General features: G+C 40.9%; 2 protein-coding genes across 5 annotated transcripts in view; both read left to right on the top strand.

Moving 5' to 3' along the window:
* Positions 1-1,644: 1,644 nt before the first annotated feature.
* On the top strand, positions 1,645-2,606 carry LOC103147916 (C2 calcium-dependent domain-containing protein 4A-like). The gene is made up of 2 exons (XM_007566484.2): positions 1,645-1,756; positions 1,987-2,606. Exons 1-2 carry the CDS (start codon positions 1,696-1,698, stop codon positions 2,541-2,543), a joined length of 618 nt encoding a protein of 205 aa, XP_007566546.1. The 5' UTR covers positions 1,645-1,695; the 3' UTR covers positions 2,544-2,606.
* Positions 2,607-3,047: 441 nt separating this feature from the next.
* Positions 3,048-9,228, top strand: part of gon4la (gon-4 like a) — a 16,727-nt gene continuing 10,546 nt past the window's right edge. Inside the window, exons 1-13 of one of the 4 annotated variants that reach the window (XM_007566483.2) lie at positions 3,048-3,340; positions 3,492-3,519; positions 3,597-3,854; positions 4,427-4,650; positions 5,464-5,538; positions 5,623-5,673; positions 5,753-5,806; positions 6,065-6,160; positions 6,778-6,870; positions 6,945-7,100; positions 7,457-7,667; positions 8,433-8,534; positions 8,646-8,686. In XM_007566483.2, coding sequence (XP_007566545.1) covers positions 3,644-3,854; positions 4,427-4,650; positions 5,464-5,538; positions 5,623-5,673; positions 5,753-5,806; positions 6,065-6,160; positions 6,778-6,870; positions 6,945-7,100; positions 7,457-7,667; positions 8,433-8,534; positions 8,646-8,686 — 1,314 coding nt within the window. In that variant the 5' untranslated portion in view covers positions 3,048-3,340; positions 3,492-3,519; positions 3,597-3,643. The remainder of the gene's footprint in view (positions 3,341-3,491; positions 3,520-3,596; positions 3,855-4,426; positions 4,651-5,463; positions 5,539-5,622; positions 5,674-5,752; positions 5,807-6,064; positions 6,161-6,777; positions 6,871-6,944; positions 7,101-7,456; positions 7,668-8,432; positions 8,535-8,645; positions 8,687-9,228) is intronic. The other 3 variants (XM_016678854.1, XM_007566482.2, XM_007566480.2) reach the window with 3 other exon arrangements.

Raw genomic sequence — 9,228 nt, 5'->3', positions numbered from 1 at the left:
GAAAATGACCTAACTACTAACAATTAGAAAATGACCTAGCTACTAACAATTAGAAAATGACCTAACTACTAACAATTAGAAAATGACCTAACTACTAAGCAAACAATTTGAAAATGACCTAACTAACGACTAACAATTTTAAAACGACCTAAGTACTAAGCAAATAAATTTAAAATGAGCCAACTGGAGGAATGAAGGGCTCCACAGGTGTGATTTCATCCCACCTGGGCTCCAGCTCTGATTCCTCTTCCTGGTGGGTCTCTGGATGAACGAAGGCTTCCCTGGGTGTGGTTTTAAACCTTGGTTCCAGGATCTCTGGTTCAAAGTTTTCTAGATATATGATGTCTGACACATCATCTGGTGGACTGAAGGCCTTCACAGGTGAGATTTCATCCCACCTGGGCTCCAGTTCTAATTCCTCTTCCTGCAGGTGTTTGGTTGACACAATCTCTGCAGGAATCAAGGCTGCCATGGCCGTCGTTTTGTTGGCCATGGTGTGAGAGGTTTTGGGGTTTTCTGGCAGATTCACTGGAGCAACCCTAGACGAATGTCTCCGAGTGAATTTAGTGAAAAACCCATTGATCCTCCCTGTAAGATGTTGGAACATAGATTTTGGCTCATCTCGGCAGACAACGGCTTTCTTGGATTCCTCTGCATGCAATCTGACAAAAAGGTCTTTTATCATCACTTTGATTTCGTCTACCATACCACTGATTGCTTCATCAACGTGATTGCTGGAATTGTCGTCAGAGTCAGAGTGTAAGCTAGAATTGACTCTTTCCACTACATATTTGACAATGAGCTTGTTTAAATTGGCAGTGTGTTCTGTTTGGACTTCTCCACTGACCTTCACGACTCTTGCAAAGGCTTCAGGCACCTTGTTGCCAACTATTGCTTCTATGGCTTCTGTGGTGCAATTGTCCTTTGGAAGACTATCCAGAGCATTAGATATAAAGAGCTGCAGGATATCTTCCAAAATCCTGACCAGAACGCAGGTGGTGGTGCGAGCTGGGTCTCCTGTTGCTAGACGCATCCACTCCATCCAGGTCAAGTGGATGAAAAGTGGATGGACTATACTCCTCAGGGTGTGGACTGTGACGGTCTGGGTTGGAGAATTCATTCTGCTTGGCATAATCGCTGTAGACTTCACTGGTTTCGGGATAAGCTGAAAGTTTTCTGCTAAAATAGCAAGAACAAGTACTGAGCAGGGCTCTGCCACAAATGAGTGCAAAGTGAAGGTTAGAGAAGAAGACAATACAACTAAAGACCCTGACGTTTATGACGTTTATTCACACGTCATAGACATCAAACCCGCCGAATTCTATGTTCTCGCGTAATAAGTCACGTTTCCTAGACTTATGTTAAAAGCTGTGTCCGAATTCAGGGTCTGCATCCGGGTCCTTCGAAGACCGCGAATATCGACGACCGGAAGAGAGAAGCTTATGTTGCATAGCAACCGTGACAGCGTGAAGCACAGAGCGGCGAAAGGAAAAAAGGAGCCGAAGTTTGTTCTTTAGCTATTTGTTCTACTGATTTCTGTATCATTCTTCACCTTTTGTAGTAAAGGCTGTTCTCTATAGTAAAAAGAAAAAAAAGAAAAGGAAATCAGTTAGAACTCAGCCAGTTAAAACGTTTCAATCAGGCCTTTGATTGGTGTGATTGGTCCCACCTGCAGCTGCTTATATAAACAACACCATGACGGTCCAGTTGAGCACTGGTACCAGCGCCAGGAACTGGTTTGTAGAGAACTGTTCAGGTAGGGTTATTTCATTATTTTTAAATAAGATGTTTATTTACTTATTTATTCTCTTCAGGAGTGGTCGATTTGTGGTTGTATTGGGGAGGGAAACTACTTCAGGATTGTGAAGTTGAGTTGCTGGTTCGTCTGGACCTCATCGGGATTTTATCGGATCTTCCCTGAAAGTCAAAAAGTTTACAAAATACCTTCAAGTCGTAAATTTGATCCATTTGACTCTTTGTCTCAAGATAAACTGATGAAATACGGAGCGTCCATTCGGGCTGTGGTTCTGACTCCGGAACGGATCCCGACCTTCATCATCCCCTCTTCATATCGGGCCTCTCCGATGTTCCACCGGGACTCCCCGACCCGCTCCAGGCTCTTGTTGGAAGATGACGACGAGGACCCAACCGGAACCAGCCCGACTCGGTCGTCCTCCTGGCGTCGCCTGCGCTCTCCGCGGGCCTGCCGCCATCGCGTCGCCGATATGGACCCGACGACGCGAGCGGCGTTGTCGCTGCTGCACGTACCGAAGGTGACGACGTCTTACGGCTTCCGCGACGTGTTGGCCACTACGCCGTCCACCAACCGGAGGGAGTCTCTGTTTCACCACCGCAGACGCGTTAAGGTGACTGTGACTGCCGCGGTACCGAAGGACACAGCGGAAGTTTCTCCTACCGACGGTACCGGTCGGTCCCTGGTCAGCTTGCGGCCCGTTAAGGCGCTGGGCCTGAAGGTGATGGAGGAGCTGAAGAAACCTGCAGCTGCTCTGAAGGCGCTCAGTCCTGCTGCTCTTCTTAAATGAGATGATCTCGATTTACTCATGTTTTATAATAAGGCTATTTTAATAAAGATTTTTATTTCAGTTAATGTTCATTTCCTTTTATCTTCACATGACCATATGCAGAATATACTTTAGTGTCAAAAATCGATGTCCTTTCAACTCTAAATTAACTCTCTGGGTTATAAATATCTGATTTAAAGAGGATGTGTTCAATGTGTGACTAAGTTTTGTTTTTGGGGGGGGGGGACAAATCTGAACTTAAGACTGCATTTCTTTCCAACTAAAATACCAAGTTTAATAGCAGGAATATACACATTGAAAGTAAGCTAAAATTGTGCTTTCGCGGTAGCTATAAAAGCCCCCTCTGTACCAGCCTTTGATTTGCTGCCGAAAAGTTGATAGGTGGTCACGAAGCTCAATATTTACACAATGGCTTGCCGTATTTTCTAAAGTTAACGTATATAAATATACAAACGGCTTGCCATACACCCCTAGAAACCGCATATTGATTGCGTCACGTCGGCGCCGCGACGCCGGAAATGTAGTTTTTTTTTTTTTTTTTTTTTTTTTTTAGGCAGAATAGCCTAATGGTTGTGGCGGTAAGTGTGCGTGAGTAGCGATGGATCCTGGTGGTTAAGGTTCCCTCCACCCAGAAGCGACACCGGGCTGACAAAGACTCCTGGACGGGACGTTTTCACCGGAAATCGGCTGCGTTTGGAAGGAGCGGGCCGTTAGCCGCTAACCAGCTGGAGTGTTGTTAGCTTTGTAGCCTCATCCTGGGCTTCTTATCAGCCTTACCACTCGGAGACCCAACAGGCGTGAGTTTATCTGCGGGCGGCTGCTAATCAGACTAACTGCTTAATATCAGGATCCAACATTAACTTTAACACTAGCAGCAGCTCAGTGAGAGGTTACACTGGTGCTGGGGACCAACATCTGCTGAAATCTAACATTGTTTTCATTTTACAGGAGCTTCAGTCTGCAGCTGGAAGAGGCAGTGAGTTTCCTTTTTCATTTCCTGACATTTTTTTGTTCATTGTAAAGTGTTTCTACATATCTAAAGTTTAATTAAAGGATGTTCTTCTGTCTGGCTCAGAGATCAGAGGTCATGTTTCTCCACTATGAGCTCAGCCCGAAAACGCCTGAAATTAAGCCCAGCCAAGCAGCAGCATGCCTCCAGCAGCTCCGGTGTTGGACCAGCGCCGCTCAGCTCTGATGATGGCATGCTGCTGCCACCACCTGCTCCATGTCAGGCTGAGGAAGAGGAGGAGGAGGAAGGCTACCTGCTGGTGGAGGAAGATACCACTGACTCCAGTCTCATCATCACTATGGGTAACACAAACACGTTTGTCTTCCTGTCTTCACATTCAACATGGATAAACTACTGATTGTTGAAGCTGGTTCTGAGCAAAAATATGAAGACATTTCAGAACTAATGAATATTTTAGTAATCATTTATTCTGATGATTATTCCGTCTTAAATTTCTTTCTTTCTTTTTAAATATTGAAGAAAAATTTTTTAAAACATGTAAAAAAGTGAATATTATTACTGATTAGATTTTTTGGGAAATTGCTGCAGTTGAAAATAAGTGTCTTGGTTTTTTATTTGTGTTATTATTTTTTGGTATTTTCTGCCAATTTTATAATTGACTTTTTATTTTTATCAAACTAAATTTAATATTTTCTTTTATCTTTTATCTACGTGTGATTGTAGTGAAGCACTTTAATCACCTGTAATATAAATATAAATAATCTTTGAATTACTAAATGATTCCTGTTATTTCAAACTACAACTATTTAAACTCTTGACGTTATCCATATAAAAACACTGAAATTTGTGTTTGTAGCATAACAGAATGTGGAAACGTTTTTTTCTACTGACAAGTCAAACATCTCTGTCTCAGAGGACAGCCGGAAGGAAGTAAAGGCTCAGAGGAAGAAGGCAGCGAAGCGGAAAAAACGGACGCTGAATGAGAAGGAAGTTGATGATCAGGGCAGGAAGTCAGAGACGGAGGAGGAGGAAGAGACGGGCGTGGAGGTGGAGATCGACAAAGATCTGGACCAGGCTCTGGAGACGAAGTCCAAACAGCACAACCTGACCACTGTGAACGTTAAAAACATCATTCATGTGAGTTCTGGTTACACAGATTGTTTAAAACTGTCACATGTCACATTCTACCGGATTTTCATTTAACCACTGAAGCCTTTTTGATACAATATTAATAATTAATTAAAAATGTAAATAAACAAATATTTAATTAAATAAATTTAAATAATATTTTTTTCACCTGAAATGCAATAATTTCGTTCCTTTAGTTACTTTGAACTGAGTGAAACTAAATGTACCACATGAGCAATTAAACATATTTGCAGATAAAGGTGTTTTCATCTTAAATGCAAAATTAATTGTATTTTGAAATGTGTTGTAACTTTCGTGTAAAATGTATTTTATTGTATAAATTTGTTGTATTTTGCACAGTTTTAGTTTAGTTTCTGCTCTGAATATGTTTTTAAGCACATTACCTTTTTTGAGTCTGTATACTCCAGTTAATGATTAATCAATTTCTAAATTAGTTGATGATTATTTAAATAATTGATTAATCATGATTATTTCTATTAATCGTTTCAGCCCTAATTGTTGGTCGATTGGTTAAATCTGTGTTTAACCACTTGGCCAAAGAAAAAGTCAAACACAAAGTCTTTAACAAAAAAGAAATAAACTAATAAAACAATTAAAAATGAGTTTAAAATCTTATTTTAAAAAATAAATTGTGAAGCAATGCTGTAAATAATAAGCATAGGTCAGTTTTGTCCTTTGAGGAACAGGAAAAGACACTAAAATAATGAATTATTCAGTTTATTTTATGTATGGTGATTCATGTAAACAAAATAAAATGTTTTGATCTGTAATGTTTCTTTTTTTTTAATGTTTGTTTTCTAGGAAGTGATCACCAATGAACATGTGGTTGCCATGATGAAAGCGGCCATCAATGAGACAGAAGCCGTTCCTCCGTTTGTGAGTCTCCAGTAAAAAAAAAAACTTAGTGCAGCTCCAGCTGAATCCTCACATTCTTATAATTATGAGTGTTTTCTGTTCCAGGAGCCTAAAATGACTCGATCCAAGTTTAAAGAAGTGGTGGAGAAGGGTGTGGTGAGTCTGTTTCTGAAGAGATAAATGATCTGAAATGCAGCTGCAGCCATAGTTTGTTCATGTTTCCGTTTCCCGTCAGGTGATTCCCACCTGGAATATCTCACCCATCAAGAAAAGCAGCGACGCCGCCAAGGTAAAACACAACAATGCAACATTTTATCCATAATCTGTCAGTCTGACAGTTCACTCCTCTTTAATAAAAACCTACATGTTGGTTTTTATCATTTCATGAACCTCAAATCTACTTAATTCTGGTATATCTGTTTAACTCATTACGAAACAATATTGTAAATAATTCAAGAACAGGAACTTTCTTTTGGTTTATGCAAAGCACGGATGTCCAGACTTATCAGTAAATTATGAAATTTAGTCCAAAATAATTTTGTTTCAGGCTCCTCAGTTTGTGGACATCCCACTGGATGAGGAAGACTCCTCTGACGAAGAATACCGCCCAGACGAGGAAGAGGAGGATGAGACGGCTGAAGATGTGAGGCTTTGATTTTAATGGCTAAATTTCATTTATTGTCATTAATAATTAATTCCTGTCAGGGATGGACGGTATGGCTGAAAAACGTATCGCAATGCAATCATTTTATATCAATCAATACTGATAATTATTGATTAGTTTTTTGTTTTGTTTTAAATATCTAGAATTCTGCCAGACCTTTCATGTTTTATCCAGTTTTTACTCCATGCCATTGTTTTTTATTTTGAAGCAGTTATGAAGCACAGTAGTGAAACTTTAAACTGCTGCTGTGCCAGTTACTCAGTAGTTTGTTGCTAGGTAACCATAGATTGGGTGAGTTGCTAGGTAACCATAGTTGCTAGGTGAGTTGCTAGGTAACCATAGAGAGATTGAGTCAGTTGATCCACCAACCTGGGTTAGCTCGCATTCAGAGGTTGAGTTGCTAAAGTCTTTCCTCTTTCCTCTGCCTACATCTCCCAGAATGCTGTACGGTTCTGGATCGGAGTTCAGTGAAATTATTGAATGTTTGGTTAGACGTATTTTCCATTGACATTGATCACGTGGCTATAGCGATATATATTATTGGTTTATTGCCCAGGCCTAATTTTATATTGTTTTTATTTATTTTCATTATTCAGACGTTCCAGGAGAGCGACATGGAGAGCACAGCTTCGTCCCCCAGAGGGACTCGGCTGAATCGAGCCGAAGACGACAGCTGCAGCCCCTGGCAGGTAGCGACTGATAACCACAGGATTGGCTGAAAGTCGCCATTATCTACGGTCACTCTGCATCTCTGTCTTCTCAGACATCTCGAATTCGGTCCCGGCGTTTGAAGGAAGGGTTGATGGGGCCCCCTCCTCCTCCTAAAGCCCCGCCCTCCAAAGGCGCGACTGACAGCAGCTTCCTGGAGAAGCTGCATGCGGTTGAGGAGGAGCTAGCTGGCTGCATGGAGCCGTACCAGGTAACTGTAGCAGGGACAAAGCCTTTTTGGGGGTCTAAGCAGATTTCATTTGGGACAGTTACTCAGTACTTAAGTAGCCTTACCAACTTTATTTTTTTTACTCCTACTTAAGTAGTTTCTTGGACGGGTACTTTTTACTTTAGTACAATTTTTGAGTACTCTGGCGTTTTCTGTATGTAAGTGTGCGATATTATTTCAACTATTTGAAGATTTATATAAGCCTTAATTTCAGGACAAAGATGATTCTGATGGACTAAATATAAAAACATGCCACACTTTTCAGATTTTTATTTGTTTAAAACCTTGAAAACTATGTATAATTTTCTTTCTACTGGTGATTAATCTGACTTCCTCAGCCTATGTCTGAGTCAGAGGATGAGTCTGGGGTGATGGCGTACCGGACCCGGTCCAAGCGTCCTCTCCGCGACGTCCCGTTAGGCCAGCTGGAGGCGGAGCTCCGAGCCCCCGACATTACCCCAGACATGTACGACTCCAGCTCGGCGCCGGAGGACCGGGACTGGACCGACTGGCTGAGAGGCCTGATGAGCTCAGACGTTGATAACGAAGGTGAGCGACCGTCATAAGATTAGTTAAAAAGTTAACTTGCATGTAATCTTTGATTAACAGTTCGATAACGTCCATTAAATCTTATTTTAGTGATGTAGTTTGGCCGCCATCCAGCAGAGGGCGCCGTTGGGCATCCTTAAACGGAGCCGTTGAGAGAAATAAAGATGGCGGAGATGATAACAAGGAGGGAAAGAGTCACGGTCCAACCAGAGTCCGGTGTGGGATGTAAAGTGAACTTTATGCGGTTCTGTTTTGACATATAAACACTCGACAAGCTCCTTAAGTTTCGCTCTAATAACGCTCATTCAGGCGAACCGCTTGACTGGGAAGAGTCAACTGCTTGTTTAAAAAGACGGTTGCTATGCTACGAAGGCGAAGATGAGCTGATGACAGAAAAGAGGAGGAAAAAAACCCGTCAACCACAGACAATAGTTATGGATGAACATCTTTCTGTTCACGGGGAATTAAGTTTTTCACAAGAGACTCCTTTTTTGTTTTAGAAATATGTCTAATTTTAATATTGTAAGAAAGCCACAATACAGCTGACACCAAATAATATAAAATGTAATTATGTGTTTTTTAAATTCATCATATTATGGAAAATTTTGCCCTTTATATTAAAAATTGTCAGTCCTGTTGATACAAGAGAAAACTCAGGTTTTTAAGAAACTGGTCGCTAGTCAAATAATCATTAATTTATGGATAAGATTAATCAACTTTAGATTAAGTCATTAACTGATAAGAAACTCTGTTTCCATCTTCCAGAGGAGTGTGATGATGAAGATGATCCAGAGTACAACTTCCTGGCCGACATCGATGAGCCCGACCTGGAGGATTACCGTGACGACAAGGCCGTCCGCATCACCAGTCAGTACAGATCGCCTTCAAACTAGTCATGCAGCTTTACTGTCAGTCATCAGGGATGAAACTGTCACCGTTTCCTTCAGTTTGTGTGATGGACGTTTTTCTCTCCTTCAGAGAAGGAAGTGAACGAGCTGATGGAGGAGCTGTTTGAAACGGTACGAAAGCACACTTCATTCATTCATTCATGCATTCATTGATGAGCTCACTGGTCATGAATAAACTACCAACTGTAAAGAAAGTATCAAATACTTTTTCAGCTTTTTTATTACTATTGATTGTTGTGGTAAAAGCATCAGTTTAATCTGGAGCTGAAGTGTTTCCAGGTTTCAGGATAGAATGAAAAACATTTGTTTCCAGATAGTTTTTCCTTTCTCCATCTTTTCATCTTTGTATCCGTCCATCTGTCTCTGTCTGTCTGTCCATTTATCTGTTCATCCATCTGTCCATTTATCTGTTCATCCATCTGTCCATTCATCTGTTCATTCATCTGTCCATTTATCTGTTCATCTATCTCCGAATCATTCTTTTCTCCTCTCTGCCCATTTATCTGTTCAGTCAGTCCATCTTTCCCATTCATAAATTCATAATAAATGTTTCCATTTAGACTTTAACAGTAACTGAATTCTGGGAATTTGAGTTTGGAAAATGACAGAATTTTAACATAATAAAAGCTACAAACTGTTTTATTTCCTTAACT

This window comes from Poecilia formosa, unplaced genomic scaffold, assembly GCF_000485575.1.
Source record: "Poecilia formosa unplaced genomic scaffold, Poecilia_formosa-5.1.2 Scaffold192, whole genome shotgun sequence".
NCBI lineage: Eukaryota > Metazoa > Chordata > Actinopteri > Cyprinodontiformes > Poeciliidae > Poecilia > Poecilia formosa.
Note: the sequence above shows the minus strand (reverse complement) of the source record. Positions and strands in the feature narration are given on the sequence as shown.

What these genes read in the sequence shown, in the direction of transcription:
- LOC103147916 (XM_007566484.2), top strand. Translation starts at nt 1,696, where the DNA reads ATGACGGTCCAGTTGAGCACTGGTACCAGCGCCAGGAACTGGTTTGTA. An exon ending in GTTTGTAGAGAACTGTTCAG is followed by an intron (nt 1,757 to 1,986) that starts GTAGGGTTATTT and finishes CTTTGTCTCAAG; the next exon opens with ATAAACTGATGAAATACGGA.